The sequence below is a fragment of the Varroa destructor genome, unplaced genomic scaffold (genome assembly GCF_002443255.2).
Source record: "Varroa destructor unplaced genomic scaffold, Vdes_3.0 BEIS01000001.1, whole genome shotgun sequence".
In the NCBI taxonomy this organism is placed as follows: Eukaryota; Metazoa; Arthropoda; class Arachnida; order Mesostigmata; family Varroidae; genus Varroa; species Varroa destructor.
The window spans coordinates 26155805-26181148 of NW_019211454.1; the positions used below are offsets into that span (position 1 = coordinate 26155805).

At 39.7% G+C, this 25344-nt stretch overlaps 2 protein-coding genes across 8 annotated transcripts in view; one reads left to right on the forward strand and one right to left on the reverse strand.

Annotated features, from left to right (window-relative positions):
- The window catches only part of LOC111242848 (uncharacterized), a 164911-nt gene that overhangs the window by 126137 nt on the left and 13430 nt on the right, over nucleotides 1-25344 (reverse strand). The window lies entirely within an intron of this gene.
- Nucleotides 1028-3793, forward strand: LOC111242847 (very long chain fatty acid elongase 4-like). The gene is made up of 2 exons (XM_022787730.2): nucleotides 1028-1787; nucleotides 2502-3793. Exons 1-2 carry the CDS (start codon nucleotides 1506-1508, stop codon nucleotides 3090-3092), a joined length of 873 nt encoding a protein of 290 aa, XP_022643465.1. The 5' UTR covers nucleotides 1028-1505; the 3' UTR covers nucleotides 3093-3793.

Sequence of the window (25344 nt, forward strand, 5' to 3'; positions counted from 1 at the left end):
ACACCAGCCGTATTGTTCTACACTTCGTACGTGACAATTAAGGACACAAATGTTCAAGCTGAATATGTCTTCTTAGCTAAATATCTATCAAGCTATGAGCTTGTATATGGTAGCTGGAAAAATCAGAACTTAACTAGGGTTTTTTCGACATGTTTCGGTTAGTTTACCTTTCGATGGTCATCCACTAATCCAGCACAGGGTAAATAAGACATGTACCGGTCCATTTAAAAACAGGTCGGGTAAATTTAGAAGGTTCAGAGCGCCGTTAAGCATCAGCTTTTGCAGACACAGGCCCAAGGTCGCAAGGCACGCCATACAAAAATACATAAAGACAAGTCGTTGAGGCAATTGGAATATCAGTATCGTATTTATCTACCAAACAAATGCATATATATCCGTCTGCCAGTTCGGTAACAAACCCCCTCGTTACAAATCTTCAAGACATTATAAAGACAGAGAGCCAACTAACGAAGTCAAGCACTCCCATTTGGCTAATTAATTTTTCTAGCCGCAAACGTTTCATTTCAGAAACTCGAATTTTTCGCACTGATAGTCCTCTTGATAAAAATAAATAGAGCCCATGCAGTGGATAATAGATTTCCCATAACAAGATATAACATCAGTTTATTGAGCTATTGCGTCGCGATTCATTGATTCTCTCCAAATGGCAAACTATGTCTGACCGCGTCCTATGCGTTCTAGTTCACTCAGCGTAATCACACAGAAACTGAAGTTAGCAACACAATAAGGTTTATGTTACTAAAATCGCAAAAGACGTTCGTAATCAAAAATTAAGATAAAGCACCTAGTTTATATCAACATGGTTGTAGGATAAGCCTTGCATTTTACTATGTCAGACGCGACACCCGAATCGCGCGTCTTCTGCCTCACTCATGGCCGGCAATGTGGCCTCGGTTTGCGGCGGCGACTTGTTTCATCCTTTCCTTTATCGTTGGGGCCATCCCCCCTGTCTTATCTTCTTTATATCCGTGCGTTTCTTTTTCTTGTGTTGTTCTACCGCCAGACGTGTAGCTTCCCTCTGCCCAGTTGCGACGGGAGCGTATAATACTTCTTAGCTTGTAGCGCGGCTCATGTCAAGCTTCTTCCTCGCGCCAATGGCTGGTGGTTCGTTGTAGTCGCGGGCCAAAACGACGCTTTGATCCGCAGTGATTTACGGTGAACTGAACTTATCGTATGCTTTTACACGCACCGTCAGCATTGAGACGTATATCAGTCACACTTCTGCTTCTTCGTTCCCTACTAACGGCTTTGATGATGGCAATGACGTAGAGGGTCATCTATTCGAAACAACAACTGAGTGACCTTGACCGTGGCCAACTTGAAAACCGCTACACAGGAACTTTCGCTTGAATCAAACTTAGAGCTGTTTACACGTAATTCACAATTAAAGGAAATATAAGTTATTTAACAAACTTCAACGTTCTTATAAAGTGAATTACAAACCCTCTGACGGTGATTGCTGCTCACCTAACGAAGCTAATATAATGAGTGTTACAAATTTCTACTCCTATATATGGTCACTCCGCGACCCTAGAACGGAAGGCTGGGGTCTTACAGCTGATGCCAAATTCGTGTTTCCCGTCTTAGCTTTATACCTTTATGTTGTAAAGGTAGCTGGACCACGTTTCATGAAGCATCGAAAACCGTATCAATTAAAACCTGCCATTTTAGCATACAATTTGTTCATGGTTGCGGCGAATCTCTACTTCTTTTGGAATTATCTTCGAAGGTCCTATGCTGGAGGAGGATATAATATTTTTTGCCAGGTAAGTTTTTTACATCTTGAGAACCTTGATATTAGTTTGGCGACACAATGACAAATAATATTCAGTCTATATTTCACCTCATTATATCGTTCTACTTGATAAAAATCAGATGTTTGAGCATGTCATCGCTATAATGTATCTGCAATTTAAAGATGAACATAATGCGCATATTTCCAATATAGTTTTAGGGGAGGCAACATTGTTTTTATAAGTAAGTTCGCCTCGAGGGTCTGTGCGAAATAATTACTTAATTATTAATTAATTAATAGGAAATCCCCTGATAATGTAAAGTGGATAATTTTGGCTAATTTGAGTTCATTCGAAACTCATCGAACGCCAGAGAAAGAAATTGAGATTCATTTAGAAAGCAGGCGGTAGTACATAATAAACGAAAATAGTGCTAGAAAATTGTACTCAGTGAGTTCTCCATTAGTGCTGTTGAAAAGGGAGTATGTCAAATGTCCCATCGCTTTAAACACGTTACAATAGACTTGTTGAGCAATCGGCTTCGTGAAGCTAGAAAAGAGGCGTCCTTTTATATATTCAAGTAACAGAAACAGATTCTAGTTGAAATGAAAAAGACTTTTGTCGCAAAATTCACTATCTATTTATATAGCCTAAGGAAAGATAAAATGTCTAAATTAAAAATCAATTACAAGCAGATCCACAAATGTAATAATTAGCATAATCTAGTGTATTTTTTCTGTGTATTAGGGCGTCACCTACGGAACGGATAAGAATTCAATGGAGATTCTGGAACTGACCTGGTGGTACGTGATAGTTCGTATTTTAGACTTCATCGATACGCTCTTCTTTCTCCTACGAAAAAAGTACTCGCACATTTCAACGTTGCACGTAGCGCACCATTCACTCGTCGTCTTTTCCGGCTGGCTGTGGCTGACGTTCGGATGTGACGGCCAGGTTCTTCTGGGAATTTGCTTCAATGCGTTCATTCATGTCATCATGTACTCTTACTATGCGCTTTCAGCACTCGGCCCTCGAATTCAGCGTCACCTCTGGTGGAAACCACATTTGACCAAGCTACAGATTTTCCAGTTCGTCTTCCTTACAGCGCACGTCTGTATTCCATTAGTATATGACTGTAACTATCCACGAATCCTAACGCTCATCGCAGCAGCGCAAGGTTTACTTGGTCTGACAATGTTCATCAATTTCTACCTAAACACTTATCGTACCATGCCCGACGCGTCATTCTGTACGCTACAAACAGGCAGCATATATGCAGCAACAGAGAAAATTCTATCTGGTGGTGAAATTCTGCGTGGAGACAGAAAAAGGGCCTAGGACAGAGGGATTGAGAGGCCGCAGTGTTATGCCTGCTATTACAGTTAGAACGAGGTACTGCTAGCTACCTCTTAATACTCAAGGTGGCCTTCTCAGCTGCACAGGTACGTCTTCCCTTGCTTCTCCATCAAAGGCGTACATGACCTCGGCGCCTATATACATTTCGAGTATAAGGGCGGCAAGTATCCGCAGTTTTTCCAGTAACCATGTCCGAAGCACGAACAGATTGTTCGTTTACGTATGGGAAGGCCGACGGTGTCAGCGATATATCGTAATATTCCAGAGGCACCTTCCTCTTTTTGTATTTATGTTTCTTTCTAACTCGTGTAACTCGAATCGACGAGGTCTACTTGTTAAGAAAGGCTTTCCTATAGAGTCAGAACCTGGCGTGAATTAAAGTAACTGATGAAAGATACTTGAAACATATGACGGCGTTGTTTTTACGTTATTAGGAGCATTATTAAAATTTGGTGACAAAAAAGTGAATCACGAAATGTATACATTATAAGTAATCAATATCGACAGAATGTCTATAAATTTAATGGGTTCATTATCGTATTATTCCATAAAGTGTGTTTTGATTATAAGGTCAAAACCAGACCTCCTATATAAAATATAAGTTTTACTTTACTAAGGATATCTTGTCGTCATATAGTTGTTGCCTGCACGTCAACTTGCGTAGAAACGAGCATGACTTCTAGAAATTGTACTGCTCTAAAATAATGTTTACTATGGCTCGTCATAAGCTGCTTACACCGATAAGAAAGCACGTTGATATTTTAGAATCCGTTTTAAGTCAGAATTGTATCAAAGGGAAGAAAAAATAAGTCATTGTACAGTGAGTCGAGATGCCTCACATCGATAGCGAACGTCCCATACACTCTAAATTGTCGGCCTGCAAATTTTTTCCTTGTGGATCTGTTACGTTGCACTACGACGTGAAGTTCGATTCGTTTGTTCGCGATAAGGCGAAGGGCTATTGTAAGTTTTTAAAGTAAAGTGCAAAGTAAGGTTAAAAGAAATCATAATATAGTGCGAAGCATATCGATTTGTCCTGCGGGTGGCAAAGGGGCAATGATCGTTCCAGTATGGCGACAACAGCGACTACGAGAGCTGTTACAACATCGTTGTTGAAAACATGTTGAAAACAACAACAACAATAATAACAATAAGCAACGTACTCCAAGAAGAGCCAACAGTCTGCTCCCGTAACAGACTATACTGTGTTACTGGTTCCCATATACAAGTGGCGGCCGAAATTAAACGAAGTGGAAACTAGACGTGACGCGACGCGACAAACTGAAAGGACTGCAATGCCAAGCCGGTTGTTACCGTGGGGTGCTTTAATGGAGTGACATGCAAGTGCTATATTTATAAAGTGACCCCCTCTGGAAGCAGAACTTCTGAGGATTCATTTGATGCTGGCTCCGTACGACCGAAGACATTATCGCCGACTGCTATGAACTGAGTTGGTGGCAGGTTGCCATCGCGCTCAGCGACAATTGGACATCCGCTCTGATTTATAGGCTAAATCATAACGATATAGATTGAACTTATGAAGCAGTATTGAAGATTTACTACTTACGCTAAATTAATACCAGCCAACAGCCGACGGAAATGGACTATTCAAAAAGATTTGAAACGGCAAAGAAACGAGCGAGCGGATGTAAAAGTTGTCGCAATAAAAGGCCCAAAACACTTCTTTGTAACTTTGAGGTCAGTCAGAAAGCACTGGCGTTTTTCGGCTCATTTGAATATGTTATTTTTTTAAAAAAACCAGGTTCTCTTACTGAAGTTATTGAAGCTAAAATAGTTTCTTACGACCCTTCTCAATCATTAGGACAACGAACGGATTTTTTGGAGGAATGTTTATGAAGGTAATCGGGTATTAAGCGAGCCATATTCGGACTTTTACCCCTTATTTTGCTTCATTTGTTTTCCACGCTGTCCTGTATAGATACGAACAATTCATATCGGAGCACAAAAGAAGGTCCCATTAAAGTCTGTCAGAATCTTCTAGAATTGCTTGTTGTCAAGTGTTACTACTCAGCATGATCACTTACATTGCTACATTTCAGGGTCGTTCTTAGCTCCATGTTTTAAACATGACAAAATTGCCACTCATGAAGTAATAACTTGACCAAGTAACTTGAATTTCAAAGCAAACATGAACATTCAACGTACAGGTACCGACGTCCAAAAGTTATCGAAGCTACATTTTGATCCTTCTAAACCTTTTTCGCATCTAGTTTTTTTTCTAACCCTATAAAACCTGAAAGTCGTTATCGTCGCTTTAGGTACACGCTAACTGACGCAAAATTTCAACAATCTCACAAATATATTGTCTGCCACGCTTAATCAACCCAAATTAGACCGCTTCGATTTCCATAACTAATCACACGGTGTTCTCTGGTCAATGTTATAGACTTTGCAATATTAGTTTTTGGATGTCGGGTGGTAGATCCTACCATTCCTTATCTTGACCCTATGTACAGATATCCCGAGGGACATCGTTGTATGGGGTAGAACTTCTTACCAGTCGGCCAACGTAGAGTCGGACGTAGAGGTGGGCAATAGGCTGTTTTAGGCTTAAGTGAATATGTTAATGTGACATTTTTCAAGTAAATGAATGCCTTTTCAAAACTAAAAATGTATTTTTCATACTCGGTGTTTTTATATTTCGTGTCTGTTGTAAAACGAAAAAATAAGACAGTACTGACGTTATCTGTTTGCTATGTGAGATATATATTATAATTTCCAACGCTAATGAATATGTATTGATGATCTCAGGTATTTTCCTACTGAAAGGTGTATAAAATGTTTGGTAATTAATCAACGATTATGCTCTGCAACGTACCAAGAAATACAGTTGCATAGCAATCCTTTCTCTATATAGATCTTTATCGAATGCTTCATGTATCCTCCTGGTAAGTGCGACATTAACGATGTTCTTTGACTCATCAGTAAATATTATTTATTTAGTTTATTTAAAATTTAGCCTATCATCTAACTTAGTACCGACGCAGTAACAGGCTTCTTTGCTACATCGACAAAGAAATGAAAGGAGAGCATGAGTTGGCAGCATGAGAAGGGGCAGTGTGAGTATCGGCGGTGAACGCCTCTGTCGTATCATACGATCAGGAACCGGTAGCCCAGCCGCAACCCCTTCTGCCTTAGTCGTACATCCCGATTAAGTGTAGATAGGCCGTAACCTTCCCACGGACACGGCGTTGCCGTAGCGGTACAGGCAGCAGCGTTCGTGGTCGCTCTATCGACCCTACAAGGTAAGATTTCAGCTTTCCGACATCGTTCTACCCAGAATTACCTCCTCTTTGGCCGATTTCTCGTTCATCCTCATCGAACTGCTAAAGCTCAACTTGTACAGACGTGCGTCTATGTCCACATCGGGACTCCGTGTTGCCTGCTCTTCCTTTGTTAGGCTATTCGACTATCCAACTCTCCGAGAATAACCGACCGATTGGTATTCGCATCTTCTTTTTTGTCCTCTCCGGCTGAAATGGTATTGCAACTATTCTTGCCGCTTCGTCTATACAGGAAGGCTGGCTCAACCATACCGACCGACCTGCTGACCAGCGAATGTACGCGCTGACCAACAGCAATGCGCGAACACTTGACACGAAACACTGACTGGCCCAGCCCTCCTGCCCCCCTAATCAGACGATCTGCCAAACTTGATGTTCTGTGCTGCTTTTATCACCTCCTCTGTTGCCCTGTAACGGCCAAAGGGATAAACAGCTGTCTACATTATCACTAGGAGAAAGCGAGCTTTCGTTCACCGTAGCTAGTATTTCGGTGCCAGGTTTTACTTTAATGAAAACTAAATAAATGCAGGCATATGAAACGACACTTGGACGCTTTTTGTGCAAAGCAGTTTTATTTACTGTTTTATTTATTACTATATTAGATTCAGTTGTTTAAGCATATTGTAAAATGAAGTGTTTCCTGTGTGCAACAAAGTGACGTTTTATTCTCAATAAAGTACCACTTTATCAAACATAATCGTCGCGATTATTTTGATGTAAGCTAGCAGCCAGTCTGTACGTCGGTTATGGGTATGAAGTCATTGTAAATTTTGGAAAATTGGAGTCTAATTGGCTAAGGCAAATATTCTGAGCATCGCGTGATACATAATATGGTAACTAGAGCCACAAAAATCGGCCATGCGCCTAAGAAATAGTGTTAGTCGCTCTTCCGTCGTCCTGCAAACCTTGCATTATAAATTCAGGCGGCCAGACGTCGTCTCCTGACGTGTAATTCGAAATGCCTCACGCGCTGAATAATAATAGGCAGATCCTATCCTCAACGTGTTAGGCCATGGATGACAACAGCTTGAGTGGACAACACACATTCTCTTTGGGTCTATTCTTATTGCGTTTTCTAGGATTCACGTCACCAAATTACCCGGGTAAAACGTTTGCAAGGTACGCCCAACTACTATAGAATTTTACTATTAATAGTAACCCTTCTACAAATTAAGCTCCCTGTTCACTAAGCAGTTGGTCAGCGTTATATATATATATATATATATGTATAGCGAGCAAAAGAGGGAGAGAATATGGTAATTAAACTCGGATAAACCTTGACAAAGTACCTGTCGTAATAAGCATACGTTAAGTCAGAAGGCCACTTTTTTTTTGGTGAATTTATCATGTTTTTAGAATTTTGGTCAAAAAACCGCTTATTATATGTTCATGCAGGACGAACCTTCCCACGAAATAATAACCAACATTAAGTCCCCGAAATCGAATTGTTTGCGTTACTGTCGCTTTTTTTGCGGCGTTGAAAAAAACATCGATGAACCTATTTTTTTTAATCTAAAAAGCAGCGGCTATCTGAAGAGTAGGATATTGTTTGTCCATCCAGGTAAGTTCCAGTGGTTAATTTTCTTGAGACATTCTGTATCCTCCTGCATCTTTTGTACATATTGGCCGTTTTGAGCCCTTGCATTGGGCCCAGCTAAAAATTTGTATCTGTTAGAATTTGAATGATCCATAATTTGATGAATTGCCTGATGCACAGTTACTGCTATAAGGCTATTTGCAGATTACGGAAGAAATACTCTGAAAATGATTAGCTAGTGGTTTCGATTATGAATTGAAAACGTAAAGTCACGATTAATGTCGGTGGTTATATCGGATAAATATGACCGTCAAAGATAAAACTTCTATGAAATAGGAAAATTTCATTTAAAATCTAGTTTTTGTTTTCCAGAACAGCTGATGAGCAAAAGCTTGCAGCCTATATATCCTGCTATATACTGCTTAGGAAGAATATATATGTACACGTGTCAACACAGACATTCTGGTACTGTACACTTGATTTACATCCCTACATAATACCTGTGTTTTTTGCGTTTAGTTGCGCCATTTTCCACATTTCTGTATATATTTTCTATATATTGAGTAAATATACTTCGGGTTCCTATAAACTGTTTGGCAGGCAATTCTTAGTTGGGCGGTACTCTTGTGTGAAGTGTACACGAAGGTCCATTTTTTATTACTATGGATTATGTTCTCGTAAGAAGACGATATGCCAGGTTCCAATAGGAGCTCTGCACACAAATTTATCTTCTTTTCGTACTGTGCAGTTATCCAGATGACAAGTGGGCCTACGCCTGCGGGCTTGTGATTGCCTCTTAAAATGCGTCCATACGCGACTCGTCAGCATCGAAACGTGTTCAAAAATATCTCAAGAGCCCTAATTTTTCGACGAAAATTATCCATCGAAATGAGACAAAAAATGCTTATCAGTTTTGGATAATTGAAATTTACTGCTGACAGCTGGCTCTAATTAGGGAGTCTGTCATAACTAAAGCTTTCTTCACAAATATGTTTCGATCGAGTTAATACGTACGATCCACTCCAACGTCGAGTATCGGATCTAGGGTCAATTAACAGTTTTTTCGAACATTTTTTTCAATTTACATTGTAATAGAATACGGGATGAGGGTACGATATAATGTTTTGCTTTGGAGGAGAGTTTACGAAACAACAATAATGGCGCAATAGAAATCACGATAGGTTTACCTCTGTTAGTCATAAACAGTGTACTACAGATAACCCCCGTTCTAGTTTTTCGGGTCTACGGATGGTAAGTTTCCCATTTTAGATACTTTTACTGTAGTCATACAAACTATGCACTGTGGACGGCTCCGCTGAGGGTCACTTTGGGGTCAATTTGTACATCGTCTTGGCCGAACACTGGTTTCAACAGATGCGTAACGCAAACAAATATTCCCTTTCAACGAAAAATTGTCTATAGACTTTATTAACTATAACTGTTATCCTACTGCTGAATGCTTACAGCACTTGATGACTTTGATCACCTGTACACTCACGATGTAAAAGGCTTCTACGCCTTCGATGATTTCCTGTCAGTGGGTTCTGAATAACGTCTCCGGCATAGTGTCAAACATTTGCCCCCGCTAGAAGGTCTAGCCAGGGTGGGTTTTGCTGGAAATGATCGAGTTCTCCTCACGGACGTACAGAATGGCGCTGTCAGCATAGGCCAGCGATGAAGAATAGAAAGTTTTTACTATACAAAACTGTGTCATTGTGCAATTTAGTAACGATCTTTTTTCATTGCTACACACATATGCTTTCGTCTATTTTATACATTGCGAGGATAGGATACATTGCACGCTGATCAGTTTTTCGATTATTAAAGTACTATGTACATTTCGCTAATATGTTACTGCGACATTGTGCGTATGCAGTAGCACCCCATCGAGCTCGAATTGATACCGTTTCATCAACATCAAAAGCTGATGTTTCCGATTGATAAACTTCGTGTCTATCTGTTTTGCCACCCATATATTTTCATCGTGAGGCTTGAAAAAATTTTCCAAAGTTCGGCTCACGTCAAGTTAATTCGATAACCTGGCCTTTAAGTAGGCTGTCGTTAAAAATTATGCGTCTACCTGCTGCTTCAAGCTCGCTCCGCGTAACTGGTAGATACTTGCCAACCTATTAGCACCCATAGACTGAAAAACGCTCTATAATTACAGAGGCATTTGGTAAGTTAGCCGACTTATTTCTTCTCTTTGAAACTAGCTTCATAGGCGGAACGCATGGCTTGGCATACGACGCACGGATGGATATACGTATTATGTTTTCGTTTGTTAATATGTTATTTTTTAATATACTAATATAACATGATATATATATATACATGACGCTTGTTAAGCGTTACTACGCTGATACGTTCTTGTATACGTTCAGCGTCATTATCAAGTAAGTATTATCAAGTGTTACGTCATTACACGTTATTATAAACGGCAAAAAAAATGAATGTATTAACTAATAGCATTGAACGACTCTCTGGTGTACCGTCTAGTGTACGCTTTTTATATTGGTCGTAATATATATATATATATATATTGATTGGGTCGTCTGCTGATTATGCATATCCAGTAGAAACAAGAACGTAGGAGTTCTTTAGAAACAAAAATGAGTTTTGTAGTCGATTTGCACAGTGTAGAGATGTAAAACGGGATGTCCAAATGGAGAGTTGTGGAACAACTGGCAAATCTAGATGATTTTTCGAATTCGTATCAACCCAAAACCCATTTTATTGCAAATTCTGTCATCGGTGGATTTTGGTGTGCCATCACCATAATTTGTCTGTCTGCCAGAGAAAAGCAGAGTAGCAGCTGTTACGGGGGCTTTAATATCTTCGTCTGAAAGATAAAAAAAAAAAAAAAGCTCACCTTAAACTATCCAATATGCATAGAGAAGCTCTAGCTTATTGGCAACTTTTATATTTTCTACGTTTACAAGGTACTGATGTGTCGCTTATTTTCACAACAGAACAAAAAAGTTTCTGAAAAGGTTAATGCCTGTACACACAGGGACCCGAGGGATCTAGATAAAGAGTCTTTTAAAGCATTATTTGAGCCGGCAGTGTGGTCTCAGTTGAGTAGTGCCGACCGGCAACCAGAAGAGATCCAACCGATGGAACTGCATATAGTAGTCATAATGCTAAACGCTCATAGACCCGATGAACTCAGGGAAAGCAAAGACGCTCTTGATAAAAGATAGAAAAAGGATTTTCTGCACCTATAAACGCAGCTATTTTTGTCGGTTGGTGTGAGCGAGCATCTTACATAGTGTTCGAACACAGTGCCCGCGGCCGACCACCGAAGGGTGTTAAAATGTATATATTATTTTCATAACAAGGTAAAACAGTCTCACCTATTCACCCCGCTAGCTCGTTTCCCGCAAGCTTGTTACAATACAAATAACGCTAGTATGTTTTTTTTTTTTCGACTGTCTCTCATGAGCCTCGTATGGAGAATCTAAACCCATGTTTTTCATTTTGGAACCCTTTTTTTTTCATTTTCAATTTCTTCTCACAGGTGGGTTATGTCACATAAACAACCTAGTTTTGTCAAAAACACGTTCTACTTTTCTGAGACAGGCGATTTAAACGCCTCAGGCATACTTCGGAACGTTTGCAAGCTTTTTATCAAGTTGCGTATGTATTATAATTTCCCAAAGCGACTTCCAGCTTGACAGCATCAGAAGCGTTATACAGGCTATAAATACTTTGATTTGGACTAAACTAAGGCCATACTGTTTGCCCTCGAATACACTCAATTTAGCCTGATTGGCAATAGTGGTGTGTATGTGCCATAAGTGAAGAAGGGTTCAACTGAACTACCCCCATGTTCGACACGGCAACTGCGTTATACTGCTTTAGTCTTTAAATTGTACTCATCGTTTACGATATAGTTTAGAATAGTTTAAAAAGAAATCATAAAATATGATATTACTTTACCAACCTTCAGGTCGGTAGTTTTACATTTTATCGATTGTGTATTAAAGGTCCTCTACCTTCCGCCTGCATTTTAAATTATTTCGCATATGAACCGTGAGGTACTACGGCAAGGTCACCCTGGAGAGGCCTCACGGCATAACTTGTCTTTAGTGCCCCGTAAGAACCTATTAAGAGCAAGCGTAACTTTAGCAATGTTAACTCCAATATGCGCAACTTGTATCTTGATTGGTGTCCGCCGTTCGCTGCATCAGCGACATACGGACGCAAAATGTCTTCCTCCCATATGGACAACGATCCGTACAAGATATGTTGTTTGTTGTCATTATTACGGCCGTCGTCATTATCCACGTGTCGTTGTTACGATTACGGCTGCCTTCGCTATTATATCAGTATTGTTTGATACCTAAAGGTCTCTGCACACAGATACAGTCGTCATTAGGTGGGTAAACAATCACCGATATTTTTTCACGAAAACTCCTACTGGCCCTTAACGCGAATTGTACCCATACCACCAACATGGTAACGCTGTTCACGGACCGGAGTCAATTGGTTCCGTCAAACCATTACTGCCACACTGCTGAATAAACGTTGCTCACCTTAAACAATACCGGAACAGCTGAGTAAGTTATGTGCAGACTGAATGTATAAAAATACACTGACTGGAATTGCTCTTTTCTTTCTCAGTAATTCTTCTACAGTTTGCTACTGTTGACCAAGTCTGTATTGCTACCGTTAATGAAGCTGCTGACCCAACCGCTGGTACTATGCCTACAGCTGTAGAGGTAGCAGGAATCGCGATTTTGACTTAAGCATTTAAGTAAGTAACATCTCTACAACAAATGGATCCATGTAACCATTCTAGGCGGATTTAAACACTTAAAAGTGTAGACACCTGTCCCCAAAATAATAGTTTACATAACGTCGGTAGAAAATCATAGGAAAATTCAACTTCAAAAAGTTACACTAATGATAAGGCCAAAATAGCTGTCCGTTAACCTGTCTCGCTACAGGCTTGCATTTTGCAATACGTTTCAACACCTTTTAAGAAACACGTATAGTCCAATGCATCAGCTCACTTTTTGTCATTGAGCTCTAAATGTTGAGCCATCCAAATATCAAAAATAATCATTTTCCTAGAAGTGTCTATAGTGTGACAGCTTGGAACCAATATTAGCTAATTCTAATTTGGTAATGCGGTCATCTATAATACTCCACCTGCCTACGTGAGTGTCACCAACACGTTATTCTCAAACATAGTTGCAAAAACTCTTAAGTACAGAAAATTGTGTTAGCGGTATTACCCCCCACATCTAATTTTGCTCGCGAACAAACTGCTTTCAGATCATCCAAGTTTCTGATTCGATTCATAGATTCCGACAAAGAAAAGCTCTCTACCACCGTCTAACCGAACTCACATACTCCCGTGTCTTTCATTAATAGAGTAAATATGCGGCTATACTACATGATGGCGGAATATGCGCTTAGTTGTGGAACATTTGGCCTATAAGGTGTCCCTCGCAGAATAGGGTGCTCTTTCTTGCAAGCAGCTTTGGTCACTGCCTTTGCCGTTAGGCGTTCACTTCAGGACCTAGCAGCGACAGCATAAGGATTAGAGTTGCGGAGCAGTGGCTTAAGCACAGACAGAGACGGCAATGGTCGCCAGCGTCGTTATTCTACGAAGACATTTCTCTTGACGCTGCTTGCCTGTGCGTCTTTCAAAGGAACCAACATTGAGCATGTAGCTGCATACGTTATTTATGGAGGAAGTTCCCAAATTTATGTCCTTGTGTTAAGGACATCTTACTCCTCTAATGCCCAAGATACAGTGCGGCTACCTAACTAATAGAGGCAAACATCGCTACGAAGGCTACTAGAGTTTACGATCACCAGGCTTTCTAAGGTCCCGCTACACCGTAACATCTCACGAAAACACTGGTCATCGTCTTGATTTGCAAGTATCAGGTATAATACGTAGAAAACTAAAGGTCGTTCTGGTAGCTTGACGGACTTCCCCGGAAACGAGCGACTTCTCAACAAGTTAACTAGCTTGATTTTTCGAAATCCAGAAACAGCTAGCCGAAACAAAAGCATTTAAAACGACTTCTAACTGTGGTTAACGTATCACATAGTCGATTTGTATAGGCCTAAATCTCGATCGTCACTGCGTCGACCATTGTCAACGAAAACCGGTTAGGGATATAACAGTATTTTAGCTATATAAATAATTTGTTCTTAATGGAAGTCGTACGTACGGGAAACAGGAAAACAAACAGTTTCGAAAGGAACACCGCGGACTAGAGGCACCATAATTTAGATTTGATAATATTTATTTCAAAAGTTTTTATGGTATCAGAGTTATTATGCTTTCATTGCCTCTTTCATTGGCCTCCAAATAGGCTGATTTAGATGCGTGCTTTGATGATAGCAAACAATTCTATCTGGATTTTTTGAAGCTAATTACGTTTCCTATCTACCGAAATGCCGCAGTTATTAGGAGAAACAAATTGTTCTAAACCCATGTGCCCTATATTGTTACTTTACTGTAACAAACACGTTGGTGGCGCCCAGCAACTACACTGGTCCACTGAATAATTGTATAAAAAACCCGCCATGTTTTAAAAAGACTAGATTTTTTCAAGGACAATATTTGCCTATTAGTAAAGAGTTTTTTTTTCTCTTGATTTTCACATTTTAATAGGTGAACGACTTTGTATTCGCAGCATTATCTTACAAACTATAATTTTCTAAATAAGATTTTTTTTATATGTATTGCACGCTCATAATTGATTCGCAAATATTCACTATGGTTGCCATGACAACAATTTTACAGATAATGGTCTAAATTACAAATTTACATTTTTTACGATCCACAGTATCAAAATCTCTATGCAATCCACCCACTATATTATTAAAGGGACTGATCCTACCATTACATTTATATATATATATATATATATATATATATATATATATATATATAAACAGTATGCATACATTGCTTACGGATCCAACCAAAAAAAGCGTATCAAGGATGGCAAACATCTCTAATGTCTCATATATATATATATATATATATATTTGCAAACAGAAACAATAACAACAGAATGAGGATGAATTCATTAAAACAAACACATGGTAGTTTCTATTGTGGCATGAAGATAGATATATATATATATATAGTAGGTTTGTGGGGTGGGGCATTTCAAAGTAAAAAAATGCCACTAATGAATAGCAACTGTACGCTTTTGCCTAAACGGCAGTGAAACGTTTGTCGGTGTTGTGTTTATGCCTGGACATAACTGTTCTTCTTTACCAGGTACTACAACCCATACAAGCTCAAGCCTGCGTGTGCACGTTTTGGCATCGGCAAAACATTTCGCTATGACCTTATTGGTACAGTAGATTACCTTAAATTATAGTGTTCAGATACAACACTTCGGGATGTTTGCAACGGGTCAAGGCTTGTGAAATAAAAAGATCTATCTTAGTTGATGTCGATCCGCAAGTATCAGACCAACTATGTATGATAAATGCCCATTCTCGATACATCTGCTTGCGATTTTTTTTTTTGTTTGTTTTGTTTTTTTTTAGGAAATGGCATGGACATTCTATCTGTTGCGAAACTTACTTCACACTTCTGTAATGCATTTAGGTATGAATAGACCGCATCTACATTGATGGCATCGAAAACGTTTCGACATAATTCTTACCAAATATTAGTCAGCTTTTAGTTTACTATATTTCACAATGAGATCCCAACGAGTTTCTGATCAAGATGTATGCATATTTCGACTATTATGGGATTACTAAGGGTCCATTATTAGTCAAGACCATTTCTTTCGTTCTATCTACTCTTATGAGTCTAGTGAATCCTCATTCTTCACGTTCCATAATATACAGTTAATTAATCGCTCGCTTTTAAGGTTGCCGTAGAATAAAGCTTGGCTTTGAGGTCTTCTCTAAACGCTTATTTCGAAATAGATAGCCGCAGATACCACTTGATTCTGTCTGGGTACGGTTGGTGATTTCGGGGCACCTCATTTTTGATATATATTCCAAAAACGCACGTCTGCACCAGAATATACGTAATTGCTAAAGTGTTTGAATTGATTTAAAGACGCCAAATAACAAGGGTGAATGGGGAAGATATAGATAGCATTAATTAAACGAAATGCCCGTGTTGAAAAGCCATTACAAACAATGGAAGCTAAACCGGGCAGCCATTACGGATAGCTAGACTATGATGAACTGTTAGTAAGCGGATGGAAAATCAAAACGGTACCATCTGTTGTATCAACACATATATCTACCAGTTACTTATTACGTGAAGTTAGAAACACCTATTCGAAGGAGCACCACTTCGCTATTGGTCAGGCGGACTAAAACCTGTAACAGGCTGCTTTATGCCTGTGCAAATAAGAGTAAGGGAATGGAATTAACATAGAGAATAGGTACTCAGCTAATCTAACCGTACAGCCATATGGGGCAACAAATATGAATTTACTCAGATGCACTTTTTACAGCAGTGAACTCTTTTTATCGCTATTTTATGATGTGTTAACATAATAAGTCACTGCGATGCATCGATTCTTATGGGCCGTACGCGTGCCGTAGACTTATATGCCGAAAGAGCTTGAAGCCGGAAAATGCATAGCAAAATTTTACGAGAAAGACCTCAAATATACAGAGCTGTTAAATTGGAAACCTTAAATGTGTTTTCTCGAAGAGACGGCACTTTAAGGATAGCTTCTCGTTCAAAGAGCCCCGTAAATCGTAGCCAAAATACTCGAGAGCAATCTCACAAAGATCTAGCGACGTATTTACAGCCAAGCTGCGAGCTCTTCTCCGGTAAAGGAAACCATACGAGTAAGGCATGTCCCGCAGAAATATGTACGCTGATGTCGTACAGTGATGCTTAACAATACGAAGACGTCACATTAGATTCGCTTGTATACGGCCTCAGTGATGGATCGTCGACAGTAAGCTATAGCCACCATGGACTCGATGTCAAACGGTCACCCAAAGCTGAGTTTGTTTTTTTTTTCCTATTTTTGTTATATTTTGGCGGTTCTTCTAAATCATCCGAACTACTTCGAATTTCGCTGAGATACAGAATGATGAAAAGTGCGACCGGTTCGCTGATGTGCGATTATTTTTTCTGATCATCGTTTTTAGTTAGTCCTCGCCCCATATGAGCGATTCACGCATTGTTCCTTATAAATAGCCGGACGGATGACGAGTAGATGCCTTTTTACGTGCTATCAATGCAATGCAATGCAATGTTTGCTGGCTAGGAATGTAGTTAACTGGTTGTATCTGAAGATCAACATTGGCCTTATCAATTCAAACTCACTCTCAGAAGAGCGCAAAAGATAAACGGTCAGTTATCAGTGTATTCAGCATTGGCTATGCGTCGTGCAGGATATTTCTGCAGAACCCTGTGAAACAATTCGAACGCTTGTCTTCTGTTTTCAGACGGGGAAAAGAATTATATAGTGGGCGATTAAGTGTGTCGGATGTCCTTGCTAGAATAGCTCCATGTTTAAACTGGTGAAAAGTCGACTCTTTTATGAAACTTTAATATATCGTCGTTTATACACGCTACTTACAACATAATAGGTAACAAACTATTTACAAATAATCGCGTTCTATTCAAAGTACTCATTGAGGCTTATTTTCGGTTTAGTGATACTTAAACCCATCTTGGCATCGTGTTGGAATAGGGGGTTATTAATTTGTCTATATGAGTGTCATTATTCCTGCCAATAAGGGTGAATAAGTAAGACTTTATTTCAATCTCTATTTCGACCGTGATTCGTATACATACTTTCCAGCAGCATCTCTACGATTTCGTATCGCGTAGATCTAGCTAGAATTTTTAGGTGTTCTAGCACAGCGTCGGGCAGCGCAGACCCGCAAGGCTTCTTAGCTAGATTTAGGCCATTAGTTAGGCGCTAACAACTGTGCATCGAACAGTTGTACGATCAACCAGTCGTATACGTTTGTCATATAGGTTGGGCAATTTAAAGAAAGAAATTAAAAATCGAAAAATTTAAAGGCCGACAAGTATTAACCGACCTAAGGCCTGTCGTGCATGGAACTGAGAGTCAGTTATAGCGTTTCAAGGTTAGCTGCTCGCCTCCTGAAGGACGGCAATCTTAACTGCATATGTAAGTAAATAGAAATATTTTCGATTTTCATGTAGTGAAGTGAGGCTTTTCTACACAGAAAAGATTATTACTCATGGTGGATCCGGTCCGCTGAGGCCAGGAACGCCTAATTCAAATACAGAGATCCCTCCTACCGTTGATGTTATTCTGAAACAAAGCTGAGCATCTACGATGTTGTCGAGGTTATCTGAAGACATTGCAATTGACGGAAGTTTTGCCTGCTACACGTATCCGCTCGCAAAATCTACTAACGTGTCAACTAACTGTTAAATGATCTAGACTTTTCAGGCAAACCGAGCTTTTCCGGCACAAATTAGATTTAGATTCAAGCTCACGGTGTGGTTTATCACAAGTCTGCTTCTATGTACAAGTATGCTGTAATGCTACTGTTACTATGTGTCGATGTAGGTAAGCTCATTGCAAGCTTCATGAGATAAGGCGCATGCATCGAGGCACGGGCTGAGCACGTTACTCGCATAGACAAAAGTTTGTACAGTTTAGTGACACAATTTGGCACGATTTTGCAGGGGAATTGTCGTTAACTCACTTACGCCGAATTAAACAGTCGTTTCAATCGACACGCCTGTCAGTGGATTCGTCTAAAGGAGGTACTCATACCTATGCTCCAATTGGTACATTTGGGCTCGTAATCCGTCGTGCCTAACCTATAGAATCTGACAGCCAACTCTGACAATAGTCACTTGGTTTCGAGAAGCAAGTTGGTAAGTTGTTCTTAGATCTTAAGTTTTAAAAAAAGTTGCTTGGGGCTTGGTACTTTGGTCATGGATGATGCTTTACTTTAACGGACAAAAGTACCGTTGTCAGAAAAGAGCAACTAGATTTTGTCGCAGACTTGCACTTGACCTCTTGGCCGAAGGTCACGCTCATCTACTTCGCGGAGCGCTTTCTTACATGAGATAAAGATCGTTTTGATGTCTTGCCGAAATAAAGATAATATCTTAATAACTAATTATCGAAGGAATGTTCGCAACGACAGTGTTGTTAGGTCTTCGTTGATTTGACTTTGCGCCTGCATAATCCATTGGAATAAATAAATTCCTGAACTTCGGCGTTTGTTAATTATCAGATATTGCTGTATTTTTTTCTTACAGACTGGTACTTGGATGTTACTGAGAGGTCAATTCTAGTTTCCTCTTAGTTTATAACATATCCCACGGATTTTTCGGTGGGAAGCAGTCCTTCGTATAAACATTTATCCTTGCCTTGAAGTCTGCGCGTACTGTAACTATGCCATTATCTTTTGGACGGTAAACAACAGGGTGTGTCCATTCAGTAAACATAGCTGGCTATAATACGTCCCGTTCAACCTGTTCTAGTGCATCTTTTTTGTCTTTTTTCCTAATAATTTTGCAACTCTTTTTGCTATTTAACGTAATCTTGGTGCCGGTTTCAGCGCTATGAAGCTAGCTAAAAATAATTGTAATTTTTCAGTCTTATCTGCTCTTGTTTCAGCCACATCTGAGGTTAGTCTGGTACTTCCTGTTTCTTAATTATTCCAGATCATGTATCTTATCGTGTACAGGTATACAAACACCGGATAACACGAAATTAGATACTAGAACTGGATATCAATACACCTCTATTTTATTTGATTTATTAGAATTGGCATTATTTATTGAATATAATCAAAGATCTAATAGGCTAAATCGTTCTGCTGTCTGGGTTCAATATCGACAAATGAGTGTGGTCCTATAAATTTTCTTTCTGACTAAATATAGTTTTAAGTATTTTTTTTTTGATCTGGTAGAATTTCTTTGAGGGTCAGTATCAGCGCTGTGAATACTTTGGGATGCGTGTATGGGCAGTCCCTGCTATTTGCTTAGCGTTAACTCCAGATTGGATGACGACTGTTACAGCATCCATTGAAACCTTCAATTCAGATACTATGTAATGCCTGTAGTTTATTTCAACGGTGTTTTAAACTTTGTAAAAAAAGCTTCAATAAGAGTTAGTTCTTGTAGCTTGTAGTTTCGAACGTACTCGCTTAATTTAGTTTCGAAATCGGCAATAGATCGATGGAGTCATTGACACAGAGGTCTACATATAGAGTAAAATGAATAGAATCGCTAACAAAGCCAAAGGTACCACTCCGGTACTTAAGCAACTACCCCCTGGTAGAAAACTGACACCCGAGGAAGGTTCGCTACATCAAGCCATATACGGCTTGGCCTAAATGATTCCAAATTGCTTATCGCGTTTGAATCGAAGGAAACGTGTTCAGAAACACACGTGGCTTGTGAAATTCTTTCTAGTGGGCGAATCATGCCACGCTGAGAAACAGAGAGCACTTAGATGCTCAGAAAGACTCAGACGTTAGGTCTGAATCCTTTACAACGCATTCACAGCTAACCAGGATAAGTCTAATTCTATTGCGACGTTGTATTTCAAGCACCTAGCACTTCTACTTTTAAGCTAGAACGGACCAACAACTTGCTCAGTTTACACTATTCGTTGCTAACCGACGTTCCAACACGATTTCATTGTGGAGCCTATCGATAGTGTCTTAAAAGTATTGATGCATACCACACTCAATATGACTATGCCAGACTCATTTACAATGGTTTTCCGGGTTGTTCCCGTCAGCTTTTGACCTCAGTCACGTCCCAGCTGGCAGGTGTTGCCGTAAAGCTTATGCTGCTCATAGGCTCTAAATCGTCGTGCTTTTTTTCATGACGCTTTGGTAAATGTGGCCAGGAAACGACTCGTGAGTAGATACAGTCGTGCCGTCATGCAACAGCAGACCTGTCCCGAGGCGCCGGCAACACGAGCCAGGCTGTTTTGGAGTGCCTTTCAAATTAGGCAAATCGCTTGCCCCAGGCGGTGTTCGAACCATTAAGTAACAGAAAGTTAATTTCCTTTTATGGAAAACCTCTCTTGGCATTAACAGATACGTCAAGCTGATATTTTGACTTTTTAAGCTTCGTATGTTTTTATCTTATGCATTAAGTTGTTATAGGTGGTTCTAAAATTGAATAACCTTTAAACTAGTAAGACTAGAATGGTGTTCTTAATGTATGTCAGAGGTTGTTTCTGCATGTGTAATTTCTCTATCTATAATTTCTAGAAGTTAATCGGTAGTGGGATCCGCTAGCTTAATCGTTGTCCTTTTTAGGGCATGGAAAGCCCCGAAATCGCGCGGACCTAGGTCAAAGGAAAAGCCGCCCTGAGGCGCACATTAGATATTCCCTTGCTCAATCCAGGAAATTATTGAGGCACGGCGACAAGGTCTGGTGTTGTCATCAAGTGATCAGACTGCGCAGTTCCGAGTGTCAATGGCCCATTGCCCTCTTAAGGAACTCGAGATAGCAGGCTGCATTAGTTTTATTTTTGGCTATTATATAGTGGTAAATGCCTCTGATGTTCACTGCAGCTCCTATCAACTTATTTTCGTATCTACATGGTACTGTTACCGTGCTCCATCTCTCCCTAGAGCAATGCTATTCTCTTGCCTAGACTGTTTTCGACTGGCGGTAGAAATTGAACCATGTCTCGATTGTGGCGAACGTATGCTTTACGTATGGTTTTCATTAATTAAAGTTCTGCGAATCGCACATATAGAAGCACTACATGTATTTTCATTTGGCCTAAAGTAAGTCGGCGGTAAAAAGATGGAAACTGAATAAGAATTCAGTTTCCGCATATACATGCGGAATGCCGGTTTTCCCCGCAGGTTCCTCAGATTCGGAGCTCTGCGTTTGTGAAAAAGCTTTCAACATTGAGCAATACGCTCTTCGAATTTCGTTACCTGGCTACCTTCCTACGAACCTTCAGCATTTCACTCTCTGCTCCTATAGCATTTGTTCCATTCACGTGCTGTGTTTTCATTGAACTCCACCTTGCTTAATGTTTTTACCAATCTTCGAGAAACTTCCGCAGCGCCGTGGCTTCGAAGTAGCAAAAACCTGACCAGCGAACGGTCATCTTTCAGACTAAAAAATGTCTCTCTTTTAATATCGAATGAACTCAACGGGTTTGCATCACAAGTTTCTACCAAATGCCATTTGCTAGTGGCGCGCAATTCAAAAGTTACTTAATTTCGTTGTACAAGGCTAATACGTAGCATTTGAAACAAGGTTACATAGATGCAAACAAAAAGCACAAATTACAAACCGTAAGAAAGTCAACCCTGTTCGATTAAATGGAGGCGTGCATAGGCGAATCATTTCGAAACGAAAAATAAATATTCGAGTAATACTAACATTTTACGACTGTACATGATTACATATGAATCGATGTATGTTATTAATGTACCTAGTCTCCGCTTCGGCTGTAAATGTCTGCTCTCTCCTTATAACTCGAAACATAGGAGGTAATTTGGACAACTTCGAAAAAAATTGACGACGATATCTCACGTTTTAGTTTAGTACTTCAATGTATACTGAATCGCTTATTATGTATTATTTGATAGTCCGGCAATATGTCGACAAGCTTCAGATAACTTCGTGAATTTCTACGATTTTTGATAAAAGAAATCATCGAAAAGACTACAAACTCCGATCTACTAGTAAGACTCGAATTATCAACGATACATGTTGAAACAAACACACAATAGAAGGCTTGTGTAAATCAGCTCTAATTAAAGCTAGTCTCTTTAACGTGAAAGCATGGCTTTTAATTAAACATAGATTGGAGTCATAGATATCTTGAGTTTACCTGCACTATAGATAACGAGTAATATCTCTGAGTTTTCCGAACATAAGGCAATCCACAGACAGTGCCTTGATCTTCGCTGGAAAGATCGTTCGAGTCAATGTGTAGGCTGTACGGATTGTTTACAAATCATCAGAGTCTGCTTGGCAAAATTAACGAATCTGTGAACTCAGAGTGTTGCTAATAGACGGAGGCTTTGTTGTAGCTTTAATAGTACTAAGCAAACGAAAAACACTGCCCAAATCGCGCCGCAGTTCGTATAGCCTATCGCAATTAAAATTCCGCAATATATTGAACGTTATTAGGTATCGAATAGAAAATTGTATGTTGCGGAAACGGATGGGACCAGAAGCGATAGGCGATTCTTATAATGTAAGATAAATTATTATAACCCGCGCACTAAATGATTCTTCTGCACGGTTCCTGCTGTCAAAGCTATAGAAATTGCAGAAGTTGCCAATGGCCGTAGCCTGTTGCATTACGAGAAATATTCGAGTCACGCCATATATCGACCTTAGACTTTCACAGATCTGTGATCTTCTTAGGGCAAAACGGAAGTGAGAGCATCGTTCCGTATGTCACAGCTGACAAATTTTTTTCAACGTAAGAGCATAATCAAATTTCAGTATCTACGATAAAGCCGGTCATTTAAGTGTCACCAATTATCGAGTCCCGAAGAACGAGCCTTTATAGAAAATACAACAGCCGAACCTTCAATCGGCGCTAGTAGAGGTATTAGGGCCATTTTGAAGGTTAAGTTGAACCACATACGCTTGTGAATCGGACAGATATATTGTTTCGTAGAATTTCGTGAAAATAGCGGCGGCCATTTTTTTGGAGGGTGCTCGGTATGGCCCTTTGGGACAGTTGTACGGTACGTGACAAAAAGAAAAATGGCCATGAGATAAATTGTGTTAAAGAAAGTTGGCGACGTTACGAGTTGTTCAGCGTAAACACAGATTGGTGTAAGCGTTCACAACGTAAGCAGTATAATAGTAACGTTGTTGTCAAATGCGTGATATGAAGTTGAAGAAACCGGCTGCGCGTAAACGATGTGCGGACTTATGGTCGGAGAATACCTTATTTTCTTCTAGATTAATAGGATTGCCTTCTATACGTATTTTTCCACTATTTAAACATCAAACGATTTTTCATGCAGTCCTGGATTTCGTTAGTTAACACTGTATCCCTAAGGTTATGAACTGTGCGAATCATAGTATGTCCTAACGATTTTGGAGGAGACAATATGTTCGAATTACCCTTTTCCCTATCAGCACACTGCTTCGATAATTTAAAGAAAAAAAAAAACATACACTAGACCTTAGTTTAGGAGACGCTTGCTAGGCAACCATGATTACGACAAGCAGAGAATTAACTGACTAGCCACAAATACGATTGGAATACAAGATGTCCTGCCAAATATGTATATTTTCGCGGTGACCCGTTATCGAGGGCCACTATAACAGGTACTACAGCAAGCGCTTGGAGTTTCCTTTTATCTAAACTTTAACGATCAAAAACTATCGAATTTGGCAAATGGCCTTGGCCGTGAGCTTAATTCAATTGACTACCTTATCTATGATTAATAACAAGTTAATGTAACGTACAGGAACCGCGCGTCTGCAATTAGGTGATCCTAAGCGAAATTAAGAACTTGATATCCAATACATCTAGCGCTATATCGAGCTGAACTTTACTTTTTATCTCATTGTTTCGATAGAGATAATAGAGACATACGTCCTCAGGGTTTTTCTTTCGCACGACGCTGACTTCTTTCGAAGTAAAAATGGCCGAAGTATTCGAAGCGGCTACTTGACCAAGCCGAAGCTTGGTTTTTAGAACGCGTCTTGGGTCTGCATCGCTTACCGTTGAGTAGATACGTGTGCCTTCTAGGCGATGCAACGCTATTTTTAGGAGAAGATCTGAAACGCAGATTCAAACTCTTTGCTATTCGACGCAATACATTCTCTATAGCTAGATGGATTTAAAGTCACATATTTCGGCTGATATGAGTTGTGTTGCAAAGAATACCTTGGTTCAGGCTTGAAATAGAGTGCCTCAAAGATTACTGTAATCTCTGTATCAATTCGCTGCATGCTACACTTGTATTACTATGTATCTGTAGATAGGCAAATCCCGTTGTTCATTGCTTAGATGCGTTACTAAAAGAAAAACATAAAGACGTTTTTTCTGGAATTTCGCGGTAAAATACATTTCTTGTAGTGCTCCAAGATTCTATAAAAAAAAACAAAGGGGACGGAATTTTTGCAAAGGTTGAGCTAGACCGACCCGCGAATAGCTATGGCATCGTTAAGGAATTAAAAATCCACCATCAAAACTATTCGAAAAGAGTTGACTACAAAACAACCGAACGTTTAGATACTACGCGAATTCTCAATTCTGTTTCCATTTGCAGTACCCTTTAAAAACTCAACCGGTCTTTCTAAGGCGATTGATCACGGGTGACGATGACGAAAAATGAACCACATACGATAATAATAATAATACGCAAGGAAAAAAATGTACACCACAATCGATGGCAAAGCCCAGACTGACGCCAGGAAAAGTAACGCCATGCATTGTCGTGTGGTATAAGCTGGTGTCGTTTGACG